The sequence below is a fragment of the Bactrocera latifrons genome, unplaced genomic scaffold (genome assembly GCF_001853355.1).
Source record: "Bactrocera latifrons isolate USDA-ARS-PBARC rearing strain unplaced genomic scaffold, ASM185335v1 scaffold_241, whole genome shotgun sequence".
NCBI classification, from domain to species: domain Eukaryota; kingdom Metazoa; phylum Arthropoda; class Insecta; order Diptera; family Tephritidae; genus Bactrocera; species Bactrocera latifrons.
Genome location: NW_017535975.1, coordinates 89,539 through 106,618, shown reverse-complemented (window position 1 = coordinate 106,618; position 17,080 = coordinate 89,539). Strand labels below are relative to the sequence as shown.

Genomic DNA, 17,080 nt, shown 5'->3' with positions numbered 1-17,080 from the left:
GGTCACTTACCCCGGACACTAATATATAAGTAGGGTATTACAGGCAATATTATTCTAACATCATTTGTTTAATATATACAAGTAAATATATATACAAATATACATATATTCATATATGTAATATATTCATATGTATATATTGCTTGTCTGCAGGAAAGGCCTACAGTGCCCTCAACGAATTTTTATTTTTCGACTTCGGTTCTTTTTGGAGCCCTTTTCTATGTTTTTTTCAACAGTTTTGACGTAATTTTTATAAATTCACATTAGATGATTGTAGTGTTCTCAGCTACATTGTAGAGTACATATATGATATGTTTTGCGATCTCTACTCTACGTCCTTTTTCCGACTTATTCAGCTCTTTTGGTACGAGTCCAGCATTTCTTCTTCTTCTTACCTAAAACATTTTCCAAAGTATATTAAGCTGATCCATAAAAGATTTTAAGAAACTCTGCTATTTTTCTGGTGCCAACTTTATCGATGTTATCGTCATTAACATAGTTGGGTAGAAAACTGGCATGAGGTACGTTTTCGATGACTTCACTATCTTCACTGAATGCTTTGTGCCACTTGTGAACTCTCCAAAACCAGTTCTGCAATATTTTCAACGATTCCTTCACCGGGATTCCATTGGAAACACAAAATTTCAAACAACTTCGTCGTTCGTCTCTTCCATGGTAAAAATCGCCAGAAACAAACAGCTGTCAAAAACCCACAAATCAAATTAGACTTCACACGAATATAACAAAGTTGTAGCAATCTATGAAAAATTGTTACCGATTCGGTTTGCGCATGCAGATTAAATGGACTAGCCAAGGTCTAATTTGACAGCATGCTAATCTCTCCCTTTTTTAGTTTTGGGTACATACTCAAGGTGTAGATTGCTGGATACTTCACAAATCATGAAGTGTTCTTTGATGTCTAAGAAGCTTTGAGTAACTTGACATATTTTATAATTCCTGCCAAGGAGAAAGTATATTAAGATTTAAATATTTTCCAAATAAAGAAGTTTCATTTCATATCTTGGACTCTGTATAGCTTTTTAATATCTTCGGTGAACAGAAATTGTGAAGGATAACAAGTTGACTAAAAAGTTCGTTAGCTAAAATAGAATAATTTTTTTTATAAAATTTAATTTTAATTTATCTTCGAGGGCGATACAAAAGTTGTAGTGGTAAAAAAATGTTTTCAATACTATTTTTATAATATGTTCTGCGATTAACGCTATATAGTTGCTAAATTTCTTTCCAGAGAGCATTCTCAGAGAACAGGAAATAATCACTGTGGGCTAGATCTGTAGAGTATGGAAATATGGTGGATTCGGCATCCATTCATTCTTCCAGCAGGTCAAAGTCTATTTCATAAATTCTTGATATCGTATTTATTTATTAGTGACATGGTGCATTATCTTTTTTTCTTGAAATGAGGCCATTTTTTAGCGAATTTGTATTTCCTGCGCTCTTATACCGCATTATAATAGTTAAGGATTTTTGCGAAAAGAAGAAACGACTGTAAAGAAGAAGAATAGCACATTATACCTGTTTCCGATTACTGTTTGTATAAACACCTTTTCCGTTTAGGAGGTACATGTTTATACTTCATATTTATTGTTTTTGAAAGCTGAAATCGTTAAAAAACTCATGAAGCGTTTTATAAGATCTAGGTGCTGTCTAGATTCATATATTATATGAGTATTTAAACACAATACGATGCCATAAAAAACCGCACCGCTGTGGAGCATTAAAAAGTATTCACGACTATGAACGAGTGAAAGCTGTGGCACTGCGTTGCAGTTTATTGCAGCAGGATTTTATCTCCCTAAACGGCATTGTGGTGACACGAGATGACATCTCCGCAGAATATACACTTAATCAAAACATTCATTTTGTGCAGAATACACTTTACCAAGCGATGAAGTGGTGAATACTGCTTACTGCCGCTCTGGCTGGTAGCATTTGAATCGTAGTAGTCAATGGCGTAGAGAGAATATTTTCAAAAGGGGAGTATTACTTAACCATATAAAACTAGTCATGTTTAATAAGAAACAAAGTAATAATAAGTTTTCATCAAAAACTAATTTGACAAGCAACTTAATTGGCAACTTCTACCTTGTTTTCGAAAAAAAAAAATTTATGGCCACATCCAGTCCCATCCGATATTTAAAGCGTGTGAGGTATTCCTCACAATACATAAGTGATGAAAACTATAAAAAAAAGTATTATATTAAACAAAATTAAATTTTTTTTTGAAAATCTACATCTAAATTTAAACAATAATAAGTGAATGAAAAAGATTACACGTCTTGTTTTTTTTTTAAGTACTAAGATCACCTGCATTCAGAGAAATAGTGGTTAATATAGAAAATATTTTCATATTTTTTTTGTGAGTTTTCGGCTTCTGGAAGGTCTTTTTTAAGTTTCCAACAATAATCTGCTAGCATTCCTGCGCTCCACTTCTCTTGATAGTGCTTCTCCATTAATGGAAATGTCCTGCCTCCGCTCTTGCTCTTATTCATCGCTAACAGCACCGAAATTTTCCTTAAAGAAATCTAAATGAGAGTCCAGAATATATGACATTAAAAGTTCATTTATTAAGTTTTTGTAATTTTCCGATTTATGGTTTCTTAGAAAATTTTGAACAACGTGCACAAAACATTTCTGGCGAGTTTCCGTATACATATATGGACGAGCTAATATTCCTCCTTAATTTTTACCTTACTGACTTTGAGCAATTTTTCTTTCAGATATGCAAATCCACTGCCACCACTAGGTTTGGCTTTTACACATTTTTTTATCAGGATTTAGGACTGGTCTGTTGGCCAAAGACAAGTTTGATTTCTGGGTAGTGTGTTTGTCCTTGGTTGTAATGCCTTTATTATCGTCAAACAAAACATATTACTTAATCCTTAGGCTCGGTCCAAAACATCGTTGTAGCTAATTTCATATAAGTAAGTTCTTGTTTAGGATTTTTCTTGACTCCTCACGGCAAATCCAAAATAAATAGTCTAAATGGCACTTCGTATGAGGAATTGTTGCGCTTACGGTGGTTTATTTTTATCAAAAACACAACCCTGCGAGTGGTACAAAGTCTTCAAAGATGGTCGAGAGATCGTTCAAGGCATGTTTCGTTCTGGACAACCTTCGACCTCTTCAACTGATGCAAATATGAAAAAAGTGAAGGATATTGTGCTTAAAAATCGCCAGAAAGTGTTTGAGAGATTGAAGAAGAGCTCGACATCTCTCGAGCGACCATTCGAATGATTTGGTGAATATTTTGGGTAAGAAACGCGTTTTTGCTCGACTCATGCCGATAACTAATCTTTTTCCAAAAATAATAACTTAAACAGGGCTCTTTGGATAAGCTCCATCGTGCTAATTACGACCCCACAGTCATGAATAGCATTATAACCGCCAGTGAGACATGGACTTATGAGTTTAACATTGAAACAAGTCAACAAACAGCGGAATAGAGGAAAAAAAAGAGCCAAAACTAAAAAACCACACGTGACGGAAAGTGTTTTGACACAATGTATATTTTATAAGGTATCGCAAACTTAATATACTCTGTTCACGGAATAAACCGTTTTAATATAGAATTTAATGCAACATCTGACAACAAGCTAAGATCACCGATCCCCTACCGATATTTTGTATTCCAAACCCCACCGTTTGCAATGTCCAGAAGTATATATCTACTTGCAACCAAAGTAAAACTGCTAGGAAGCATATACGCTACTTTTGCCGCTAAGTGATTTGGCGCGGGAGTAGAGGGCACTTAAGTAAATGCGCGCAAATACACAGCAACGCAACTGGAGTGTAGAAACCGAAAAAGAAAGCTCCAAGGGCGCATTTTTATGGCACAGTCTGATCTCAGCTTATGTTTTCAGCTCTTCTTTCTGTTCATGCGCATTTTTCACTTCTGCTGCTTGCCCGCCTGCTTTGCACACATCATCACCGCTTTGTCGCAAGCAAACATAATTAAATATGTCACATTCTGCAAATCTGCGTAACTAAGGCAGTCAAGTGACTGTGTTGTCAGACGCGCCAAGTTTTACTAAAATATATATTATCATACATACATACATATCCGCATTGTGCTATCTTGTCTAACAACTTGCCGCAGTCTTGTGGAAATAGTAAATTGCAAAATGTTTCATAATAACTGCCAGGCGCTTCATATAATTCATGGGATGCTTAAGCGGTAAGCGCCACAAGGAGGAAATATGGTATGTACAATGTATGTTCTCATGATTATTTCAGTGCACACAAGCCGTATAAGAAATGCATACAAATGTGAGCAAATTCTGAGAAATATGCTTCTAAAACTTATATACCGCAAAAATAAAGTGGTCTATTTAGTTCTTTAAGCCAGTGACTGCTCTTTCCCGCTACAATTCTTGAAATGAAATAAATTGTCTTACATGTATCTATATTCGAGGAACTTGGACGTCTTATTCGAAATAATTTTGTGTGAGAGAGTCGCGAAACATCTGTGCCGGTGAAGAAGACTCACCCAAACGTTCTTTCTTCGGTTACGGTGACTAGAGTGCCTTGTTCTAGAATCTTGAACAGCAATTCTGTACCGGATTATAAAGCTCAGACTATCGCGAACCAAAATAATACATATTTTATGAAACCGTGTTTTTCCTTTATAAGAACTGTGTTTTTCATTTATAAGGCTGAGTGTTCTCTGAAAATATGCCACGTATTTTTTATTGCCGCTCAGTTTAAACTCGAAATTGGCAACGAATCATCAGAAAGTGTTATTTTGAAATAAATTTGGATTGTAATATAATTCAAACAATAGGTTTTTGAAGGGTTTTCTTTATAACTTTAATATGAAAAAATCCGCAACAGAAAGTCGTCGTATTTTGATGAAAGTTTATGGTTAGTATGTCCCAGCTGAGCGAACGTACTAGAAATGGTTTGCACGAATTCAAAGAGATCATTTTAGGTTGGAAGACGAAGAATATGTAAGTGGCCTAAAAAGTTTGAGAACGAGATTCTGGAAGCACTACTCAATATTGTTGCCAATCACAAGAGGAGCCCGCAAAACCTTTCGGACTCAATCAAGCAGTCAGATATATTCAAAAGCAAGGGAATTAGGTCTCATATAAACTGAAGTTAAGAACGACGATTTTGCATATCAGAAATATTCCGTGAGCACAACAAAAAATAGTTTTTTTTTTTCATCGGATTGTCGTTTGAGATGAAAAGCAAGCCCGAAAATGGTTTCCTTAAATATTTTCATATTTTGAAAAATAAAAACGCGCTTGAATAAAAGTTTACCGACATATTATCTGAAACAATCAAAAGTTTAACTAAGCGTTAGCCTTAGTTTTGATAAAGAATCCGTCTCATAAAATATTTAACTATTTGAAATTTTGAAAATTTTACCACTGTATTTGTATTTTCTCTTCTCTCCCATTCAAAAATCTCGATATATACATCAATATAGTCACCGGAGTAAAAACGAGACCACTCATTTACAGTTAGTAAATATATACAGATTTGCTTATAATTATATATATATATATATATATATTTATTACATACATAACTAACTTGAACTTACTTCTTGCACTCGATGAACCACGTCTCCGGTTGCGATAGCTTGGAGACAATTAATATAGGCAGCGCTGTTGCTAAGGCAATTGTCCAAACGCCTGCTATGATGAACTTAGCAAGTCTGAAAGGAGAAAGCACATAAATCGTAATAAGTGAAGCAGCAAATGACAAATTAGGTATAAAGAGAAGCAGACATTAGCAACACTTAATCTACCGTAAGTGTACAGATATTAAAACAGTGTGCATATTTACTACATTGTAGAGTTTGTAAGAAGAAGTTAAGCAATAGGCATACTCTCATTTCTTCCAGAAAAAAAAGCTGTTTTGTCTGATTTACGGGCCGGATATATCATCGGTCCATATTTCTTTAAAAGTGATGCCAGTGTCAATGACAACCATTATTGTGCCATGATGACCGACTGTTTGATGCCTAAAATTGAAGCTCGTGATCTCGGTGACATTTGGTTTCAACCAGAAGGCGCTACTATCCAAACATAGCACCAATCAATGGATTTATTGAAAAAGCATTTCGGTGAGCAGATAATTTCACCTTTTTAGGCCGGTCGTCTGGCCACCAAGATGTTTTCCTGTGGGTTGTGTAAAGTCTTAAGCCTATGCGGATAATCCCGCTTCGATTCAGGCCTAGGGGCAACACATCACACGTGTCGAAATGCTTGAACGAGTCATAGAAAGTTGGACTCAACGGATGGACCATCTAAGACGTAGCCGAGGGAAAAATTTTGAGGCGATAATGTTCAAAAAATAAGTGCCAAAGAATGTTCTTTCGAAGGATAACAAACATTTCTACTTAAATTTGAAATTCCTGTTTTTTTTTTTTTTTTCAAATGGATCACCACTTAAAATGATTGATGATAGAAAGAGAAATAGTCGGCCGCTCGAAATTCGAACCAATTAGCTATAAAAAGCTATTCGTGAAAGCAGAAACAGAAAATGGATATCAAGGGAAAACGATACACTACATCGAGCAGATCAATGTTCAAAACTTTTTCGAGATGACCTTGATGTGAAAGTCTAACGTCGGTCAGCTGACCATTTGCTGGCAACGAGCTTAATGCAATTATGCTTCTTTTAATTAGTGTTTCATAAACGTATCTAAACAGTTTCAAAGGCACGATGTAGTGATTTTGGTGGGGAATAAGATGTTTTTTTCACTTTTATGAAAAAAGGTGAAAACCAGGGTAAGTGTGCCAGCAAGATGGTTAAGCAATACTCTTCTCGATAAAGAGCATAGCATACCAGAAAAATTTAGCATACAAGGCAAAACCATCCAGTAAGTGTTTAAAAGCTTAAAACCCGGCTTTATGGTGGCAGTCTATTGCCGTTCGGAAATCCAGATTTGAATTCATTCAACTATTTTTTAATGTCACAATTGAAAAACATAGCCGAATAGTCAAAGAAATTTGGAGACTCTCAAAAATCGTTAGTTCCTGCAGCGCCGTCAATACCAATGGAAAATTTGTACCATTGATCAATGACCAGATCGTTTGTGTGCTTGTCTGAAAGCAAAAGATGAGCATTTCATTATGAAATATGAAATAAAATTAACTTTATGACAGAATGTACAACAGTTTAATTTTTTAACGACCTGAACTTGTAAAAGATGTTAGAGATTAACTAAGTGCAAAATATCTCTCACATATAGTGTCCCTAATGTAGATCGATTCCATTCGAAAAATTTTTGATATTCAGCTTTTTCCTCGACTAGTGCTAATGGAATACGAGTATAACTTGGTTTATACATATATGATTTTATTTAAAATAAAAGGGCTCTGCCCCTTCACTTATGTATTGATATTCAATGTCATTCGAGGACTTCTTAACAAAAGATTTTTAACATCACTTTCAAAAATATTTTAAACCGACTCATACATTAGTATTTGAAGGGAAATGGCAGTCACAATGGTAGCAGTAGACAAATACTGCGGTATGTCTACCCTGCGTTAGCATAGCCAAAAAAGGTCTAGAGCTCGCTGACAGTATGCTCAATGATATTCTAGCATTCAATGATTATATTACGTTAGCATGAAGTTCCTTCGACATTTGACATTGTTTGAGTGTCTGGTTCCAGAGAAATTACTGGAGACTAATAAGCCGATAAGGTGATAATCATGAAGCACATCCTTACCCACATTCCTTCAGGCTGGGAACGAGTCGATATTCTCCTCTCTTTTGTCCCAGTTAAAAGTAATACTTCTTTCTTTTTTCTCTGCACTTCATATTTATCTACACAAAGGTTGAAACATCTCAAAGGTCACACCATCGGGAAATAGACGACAGATTCAAAGCACTTTGTTGATTTTCGATAGTCTTATTTATTCATAATGAAGAGTTGTTGGCACACAAAGAGCCGGCGTTCTTAGCTATCCAAATCGGTTTATTATAATATTCGATCATATTACCAAAATTCGCTCTAAGCATACCTTATTCGGCACCCAAAAATACTTGACTTCTGTTCTGTTTCAGCTATTGTTTTCTACGTATCGATCGAACTGTCATGCAAAAAAATCATAATCAGCAAAATTTATTGAAACTGATGACTTATTTTGTTTGTTTTTCTCTTTGGTTGACTTTAAGGTGTAAGCACATTAAGGTGCCTACATATTTGTACATACATACATGTATGGAGCAAGATCTTTATTACTTTCTTCTCCGTTATCACAAAAATATGTGAAGACACATACCTAACATGTTTTTTTCCTGAATTGCCATAATGAAACGTGGAAGTGCTGAATTTAGCTTATCATACAGTTTAAGTTATTGCTACAGATTCCACAGTGCGTATGAGTGATTTCTTTATGCTAGCATGCAAGCATGAATGCAGTTAAAGAACCGCACATTGCCTGCTTTCCTAGCACATAATGAGTTAAACAAAGTCCCCCTGTAGTGCTACAATTTAATAATAAATGGAGCCATTTAGCTGAATGTTCAGGTCGTTAACTATACATTAATGGTCCTTGTTATTTACTCCAAAGCGAAAGCCAACTCTGGCCTAAATGTTTGACTACAACTATGAGAGAATTATGCTAATACTTCATTTCTGTATGATAAGCTCACAGAATGCTAGCTTTTATTCGCAAACAACGGCGCAGACGAAATTTATGACACAAAGCCAGGCTGAGCATATGTCTCGCCTTCTGCCTCATAGTTTATTCACAAGCCGATACACGTACAAGTATGTAGGTAAGCAGACACGTATGTCGGCATAATTTATGTTTATATGCACATGAAACGTACCAGCATTGTTGAGCCACTTTAAGTAGACTTCATTGAGGTCACTGAGCTTTTTTATTGCGTCTCCATTGTGCGCAACAATTAATTTCCCGCATAAGCATTAACATAAAGAAAGGTGTATGAGGCGGTTCCTTCATGCCCGTATCAGTACGTATACATAAACACATATTATATAAATAATTTATGTATGTTAATAAATATGTAAATAAACAATGGCGTTTCTAGAAAAACAATCCTATTCGAAATAAAGGTTAGAGCCACTCACGGCATAGGGAGTGCAATGAAAATATTTTTACTCTTGCAACATGTTGCCAGAGAGTATAATAAGTTTGTTTTCCTTTGATGGTTCTTATCTAGGTGATCCAAATAGATATTAAGTGATATACATACACAAAACTGATGAGGATGATGAGACGAATTGGTTTCAGTGTATCTGTCCTATCGTATATACACAAATATCTCATCTCTTTTGACTATAATATTATTTGTCTGATATTAAATATAGACAGAAACGGTAAGTACTTGCATTAACCATCTGAACAAATGTGATTCGGATAGGTCCAATAAAATGCACTCGTAGACCAGATTTGTAGAATGTTGTCCTAAACTTCTTTGTTGGTGAGGATTTTGTTTGTTTACAACGCGAAAAGCTTTTCTGACGATTTCTATTTATTTTCCGGAAGTTGAACAACTAGTTTGCTTGAATCATCGCTCAGCCACCGCTTTCAAGAGATTTGACGCTCTGTGACTTTTTTCAATTTTTGGAAACCTAAAAGTTCACTACTGAGTTCTATGAAAGTTATTCGTTGAGAGGACTGAAAAAAAATGTTTAATACAATACAAAAAATATTTTAGTCCGGTTCAAATTTGATCGGATGATATAAGGAATTTCGCTATCGTAATGCTTAATAATATATGTTTTTAAAAATACTCCAGTATAAGGCACTAAAGGACTAAATGAAATATGCGCAATCCGCAAGATACCCAATACTGTAGCTCTCGGCTAACCAATTGGCTTTTTACCGTCTGTATTGGTCAATATTTTTGATATTTTAGTGAATTAAGTGCAGTATTTTTTTGACCATCATTTGGTTAAGCATCAAAAAATATGAATTTGGTAAAAATTTGTGCCACATTTTTTGACATGCTGCTTATAAAGTATTAAGACATGAAAAATGCTCGTAATCCATTCCCTATTTTGACTTTAAGGAATGTTAGTAATGATAAATTAAGCTGCCTTTACCTCTTAAAATTGGGGTTCGGCTCCACCCGATATTAGCGCTACCGAATTTGTTCATTTGAAAGTTATCGTCTGTCTTATACATTTCAGTTTTACCTCTACTCTACTCTCTCTTCATTGTCGTTAAACTTCTCTCCAGCGGAGATGCGAGAATACTTCGAACCCAATTTCATGGAATTTATCCAATACTTTTATTGAAGCTATACATTTAAGCCTGCGTTATATCTTTTTTGGTTGGTTGCCATTCACCTAGAGTATTTACCTTATCCTCAATAAATTAGAAATTCAAGTTTGCCTAACTATTTCTACGATCGTTGCTTTTACTCTTTGACGGACGCTTTCTTCAAAAACTCACCTAATATCTAACTATGATATGATTTTATAGTGTTCAGACTGCTTTCCGAGACACAAAAATTTCTAGTTTCCTTTTTTCTGCAAACTTTTATGCGGCTAAGAGTCGTTTTCACAACAAAACTCTTTTCTTCTATGGATGTCACTGCCCTGTTAATCTAATCATACGACTATTGTGGAAACGCCCTTAGGCGAGTAAGTTCGTGTATTTATTTTGCCAACAAAAAGTTGCTCTATACGGCCAACAAATGAGTATAAGCACATAAATACATGCAACAAATAAATAATTGCGGAAACTAGGAGCTTAGCCGGCGCTCGTAATATGTATCTATGCCAAATTTAGCTCATTTGTACAGGAAAGTTTTTGTGTGTCTATGCATGTAGGTCACGAGTTGTTGCGCGAGTATGTGAGTGGGTGGTAACGATAAAAGAAGTTGACAGAAAGTTTTTGTTGAAAGTTAATCAGCAAACTTCTTTGTTCATGTTGCGGCTACGACTACATAAAAACGAGCACTTTTTTGACGAGAAACAAACTTCATATAATTCTGTATTACGTGCCATTAAGTTATTATGTTAAGCTAGAGATTATGCCGAATAATATTTATGAGACATTTGAAAACATATGAGATAAATAGGTTCGATGAAAGTCAATGAAGTAGGGCTTACAATAAAGCCCTCTTAAAGATTTAGAAAATCGACATACACTAAATCTCGTACTTTCACACGTATCGCTTTTGGAAATAATATCGCCTACAGCAAGGAGAAATTTTATAAATACTCTATATTACTATTCACACATTCGGTGATTACTTCATCATTCCTGTTTTCTACAGTAAAATAACTGATAAATACCATGGAATGATATACTACCTAGAACAACGTCCGGTGTATTTAACGTCTGTTCCTGCTACCGACAGCCTTACCCCACGGCGCTCAAAAGCATAGCGGATCTAATCAAAGCGTTGATCAGCGCCCTGAGAATGCTGGACATTTTCAGTACCAATTGGCAGCAGGTGTGGAATGAGCACACTAACTACCTTGGTCGGGTTCGAAGTCCATCTGAAACCTCTGGCGTGCTTTGGGTTCGGCACCCGGTTACAATGCAACTCCACATTCAATTGACAAAGTCAGTTCTTGCCGCATTTGGATTTGGACCACAATCACCACGATACTCCGCATGGCTGGAGTAAACTCCAAGGGCTCCTGCTCCCCGTGGTACCAGAATTAAGTTAGCTATGGTACTGTATTGAGGAAAATGTGTTCTATTTAATGCAAAAACGTGGTGGCTAGTTCCCATAGCAACCTCATAAAAAGCAGAAATTACTAGTGCAGTGAATGCTGCCGCCTATTCGCTGACAGTGGTATAACTGACAAATTCACCATTCGTGCAGTGAATTTCATGGGAGAAAGACTTATTCTCAGTGTTTTTTTGTAATAATTTCTTTAGATGGACTCAGGTGAAGGTAAGAGTAGTGAAATTAAGTGTTAAGCTGAAAAATGGCAAAATTTCTTCATTCGTTTGTTGTTGTTGTAAAACCCAATTTGGTGCTTAATCGAAAATGCTAATTCATGTCGTAATGTTTATACTTTCTCAAATAATTGAACGTAAACTTTGGTTTCAGCCGTTGATGATCCCGGTTCCATAGAGGACAATGAAGCAGCTGCTGATGTGAAAGGGAGACCCAGTACTCATGAAAGTGGTGAAGCAGAGGAAAATGCAGAAGGAAGGCCAAAGAGAGCCTGGAAAGGGCAGAGAAAGGAATGGAAGCGAGAAGAAAGGAAAAAGATGCGAAATTCGTTAGACTCTTACGTCACTAGAAAGGGAAAGCCAATTCCTGAGAAGCAATTAAGCAATCTCGATTGCAAATGCACCAAAAAGTGTTTTAACAAAATAACAGAAGAAGAACGAAAAAAATATTCGAAGCATTTTGGAAAATAGGGACATTCTCTGTCCAAAATGCATTCATTTGTGGTCTTTTGAATACAATATTACCGGAATGTCGTCGGCCAACCACCGCTGAGAAGAATCGAACAAGTTTAAATAGGTTCTATCATAATGTTGCGGCGGAAACCAAACAGGTTTGCAAGAGGTACTTCTTAGAAACATTGAAAATCTCAAATGGAAGAATGACGCGAGCTTTGGAGAAGGTCAAAATGGGCTATCCTCCAGGGGACRATAAACGGGGTAAGAAGGTGCCTGGTAACAAAACCTCACTTGAACAAATGGCACAAGTAAGAGCCCATATTTCAACTTTTCCTTCATACGAATATCATTTCACAAGAAAACACAACAAAAATAGGAAATATTTAGCCGAGAACTCAAGTACAATCTAAACAAGGAGCAGGTTGAAAGCCAAGGGCTTCAGCCTGTTAGGGAGCATATATATCGAAGAACTTTTAATAACAAGTTCAATCTGTAACTTCACGCCCCACAATAAGACACTTGCGCCATGTGTGATATTTTTTCTAATAAAGTAAAATACTCAACAGATGAAGAAGAAAAGAGAAATCTCAAGCAGGACCATGAACTTCATTTACGGAAGGCCGAAGAAGCTCGCGATTCCATGAAGGCGAATGCCGAAAAAAGTGCTAACAATGACAGCTACTATGCATTCTCCTTTAATTTTAGAAGTACCTGCCTTTCCCCTAACTGATGTGTCAACAGGCCTACTACACACGTAATATGTACGTATACAATTTAGGTTGCCATGAACTTTCAACGAAAATGAGGTTCACGTATTGTTGGGACGAAGTAAATGGTTCTAAGGGTTCACAAGAAGTTTCATCGTGTTTAATTAAACACATAAAACTTAGGGCGACAGCAGCCAAACATGTGGTTATGTATAGCGACACATGCACAGGTCAAAGCCGTAACTGGAAAATCGCTATGACGTTGATGAAATATGTCCAAAGTCCAGACAATAATGTAGAAATGATGGACCAAAAGTTCATGCAAAATGAATATTCATTCCTCCCCAATGACTGTGACTTTGCATGTATTGAAAATTTTGGTAAGTCGCAACAAATATTTACACCTGACGACTGGTATAGAACTATTGCGTTGTCAAGGAAAAAGAATGCCTTTCATGTGACAGTTATCACGATCGAAAATTTTTTGTCAGTCGAAAACATCCTAAAAAAAATCAGCAAAAGAAAAAAAGACTGTGAAGGTCAACCTGTATCGTGGCTGCAAAGCAATGGATACGCTACACAAAAAGTGAGCCATTTAAAATCCTTTTTAAGGAAACTCTATCTGAAGATATATATTCAACATTGGATTTCAAGCCAGCAGGAAAAAAAGGACGACCGGTTAATATTTGCATCATTGATCAGGGTAAGCTGTACACAAGAGCTCGGCCTATTTCAAAAGAAAAAAGGAAAGATATGATGGACTTGCTGCCATACATCCCTCCAGTACACCACAATTATTTCGAGGGGCTTGTTACTAGTGAGACTGCTGAAGATGTTGGCCCACTTCAGAAAGAGTTTCAAGAAAGTGATGATGAATAAAAAAATATTTTTTTACTTATTATACAGTCAATAATGAAATAAATTTAAGTTTTATTGATAATACATGAAAATTAGATGAGAAAACGAAACAGATTTCGAACTATTTATAAGTTAAATGAAATCTTAAAACCATTTATAGCACAAATGGTATAATTAATTTTCGGTACTCGATAAAAGAAGAGTTAATGGACAAAAAGTTTCAAAAACATCAATTGAAGTTAAATAAGACGTTTTTCTGAAGTTTTATTGAAAAAAGTAGTCCAAAAGATCAATATTGATTTTTATATACAACTTTTAGCAAACCCTTTAACATCTCGACCGAAGAAAAAGTGGAGTTATACCACTTGTGCTTTAGGGGGCTCAAATATTTAGCCCCATCGGCCGGTAGCGCCACTGTCGCAGAGGCTATAGCCTGTTAGTTTTAGAGAAATAGGTAGGAAAGGAAGGAAAAACGAATAGTGAAATCAAAAAGTGCTTTATAATTGTATACGACAGCACCTCTCCTTCGATGACGGGGAAGTTAACGTGATAAAAGTTCACGATCACAAATACGCGACATAGATGAAATGATCCGATTTCGTGAAGAAAAAAGTTATTTTCTACCATGTTAACGCGCTGGCTTTGACTTCCCTCGACGTTCTTGCCACATTGATCAGATTAGGCTACGAACTCCACCAATACCGACTACTATCCCATACACCGTATTGCACAACTTTGATCAGATTTCTCGAAAAGTAACTCGTCCGACAGAAATTTATATCGAATGAAGGGGTAATCGAACCCACGAAAGCATAACTTTATCTCGGAGAGGCTAAAGATGTTAGAACGATGATTGTTTGTTTTCGATTCTTTTTAAAATTCAATATCTGAGAATATAAACTACAATAATAGACTCTGCTTGTACCGCTGATCATTTACATATCTATTTTGTAAGAAGTACGACGTTTTCTTTTGGGTGTTACAAGTGTCGCGGCAAACTTAATATATTATGGTCAAGCTATAAAAAGATTTCGAATATTAGAGCAAGGGTACGAATAAGTACACTTTAGTTGGCGGGAAGTGCTTTGAAGGAAAATGTTAATGTAAATCAACAATCTTGAATTAATGCCTGAATAAATTATCAATTTCTTATTCTTTTTTGCTAAAGATTGCAGATCTATATATTAGATCATTTTTGAAATATATGCAAAATGTGTTCACAGTCAATTTTGCTAAAAGCTGTAATCGTTTACTAGAAGCACAGATTTTCAGTAACTCGCTCATGTTTGGATTTATTTTTAGGAACGATCAGGAAAAGGATAATTAATATATTCAAGTAAGATATCCTTTCATTACTCATAATTCATTACTATTATTTTAATATTGGTTTAAAACAAAAATTTCATAAAGATTATTAATCTCCAGAACATTTTGCGGTGATCGCCATAACTCGGCTGGAAATTATCCGAAAATAAAAAATCAAGAAAAATTATAATCAAATCCTCTAATAATCCTCTCCCATCGTTCTCTGATGATTTCTTTCATTAAAAAATTTATAAATATTTTATATGTCAAAAATGATTACGAAATTTGAGTTAAACCTGTTTTAAGTAGTTTTTAAATGACAGTAAACAAGGACTTTAAAAAAGTTGTTTGAGAAAAACGCGTCTAAAATTTATGAACTAAAAAAGTGACAAAATTACCCTATATTAGCAAAAGTGTGGTCAATAATGTACAAAAGGTCCTAATAAAATTACTCAATCCATATTTAAGAAATAAATTCGCAAAAACGTCATTCTTTTTGTACCATGAAAACCTTACCCCACCACTAAGGAAGTGATGGCAACTAAGGTAGTAGCGGAGCCCTTCGTGTGGCTCCACATGCAAATATGGAAGAGTTTCGGAAAGAGCAAAAATTCATGGACTTCGTGTATACGGGCTGAAAAGGTTCGAACAGGTGTCATATGCGCAAAATGGGGATCTCGGAAAAGTTCCATTCCTGTCGTGTTTTCCAATAGGACTGATATGATTTCTAAGTTTCGTTTCGACCACTTTTAGCTTATCATGATATTCAAGCTTTAGAAGTCAAAACAATACTCTAAAATTGAGTTCACCGAATGCGTTCCTAGAAATAAATCGTGGAGGTCATTTGAATGATTTTATATTCAGAACTTAATTTTATCGATTGCACTTCACATTAAATAAAAAAAAAACATTTGAATTTCCTTAACATTTGGTGTGTTTTTTCCGAATCTAGCCACTACTATTTCCTTAGCGGAATCAATTTATGTGGCGTCCATTTTGAGGAATGGAAATGTGATGGGATGAAGGTTGAGTTATTATGGAAATAGAACATGAAAAAGTGGCAAATCGATTTGTATTCTTCTTTCTCTTCTTTATTAGTTACTGATTAATTAACAGTAGGAATATCCACAACAAATAACAACACGTGGTGCAAAGGCTCAAATGTTGTTTACAGATCACAGCTACCACGATTATTGCCATAACAAATATGTCTTTATTTACTCATTAGCGCGAAGTATTAATAAGACAGCCACTAATTAATTGATTATTTGCATTGCTAATAAAGGCGCGGCTAACTGCTGGCTCACAAATATTTAATATTTAGGCACATATGTAACCGCATATTTGTATTAAATATATTACGCCCAAATACGCTTGCTTAGCTTGGTTGTAGGGCCCCCACACCAAGCCAAAGATAATTGGCAAATATTTAATTTAGACTGTTTTCTTAAATATTCATATTGATGACTTAACATGACCGGCTGATGACTTGAATGGTAACTAAACGGTCGCGATGGTTGGTCGAGCACATGACTCACTGTGTCGCTGTGACATGCCTGAGTGCGTGGCTAACTGCTTAAAGCGCTGCTTGATTGTCAGCTTGTCAGCGCAAATGTTTGCCTATTTGTCGCTTGGTCTACCAGCTGTAGGCTTGGCATACGCGCTGCCAGGCACATGTGTGCAACCACACTTATGCGCATGTGTTGCATGAAAGACTCTACTATGCTATGACATGCCATGGTATGCTAAAGTACCATTAAACTGCATTCAGCCGTAAAACAAAATATTAAGTTGCTAAGTAAATTTGTGTTACGCCTCAAGCGCCGCAAAGGCAAATAGACCTGCGTGTGTGTGTGTGTGTACAACTAGCAGCACTAA

At 35.7% G+C, this 17,080-nt stretch overlaps 1 protein-coding gene across 3 annotated transcripts in view; it reads right to left on the bottom strand.

The window, feature by feature from the left end:
- The window catches only part of LOC108969146 (neuropeptide Y receptor), a 229,298-nt gene that overhangs the window by 132,402 nt on the left and 79,816 nt on the right, over positions 1-17,080 (bottom strand). For all 3 annotated transcript variants that reach the window (XM_018933695.1, XM_018933696.1, XM_018933698.1), the window contains exon 3: positions 5,573-5,686. In XM_018933695.1, coding sequence (XP_018789240.1) covers positions 5,573-5,686 — 114 coding nt within the window. The remainder of the gene's footprint in view (positions 1-5,572; positions 5,687-17,080) is intronic.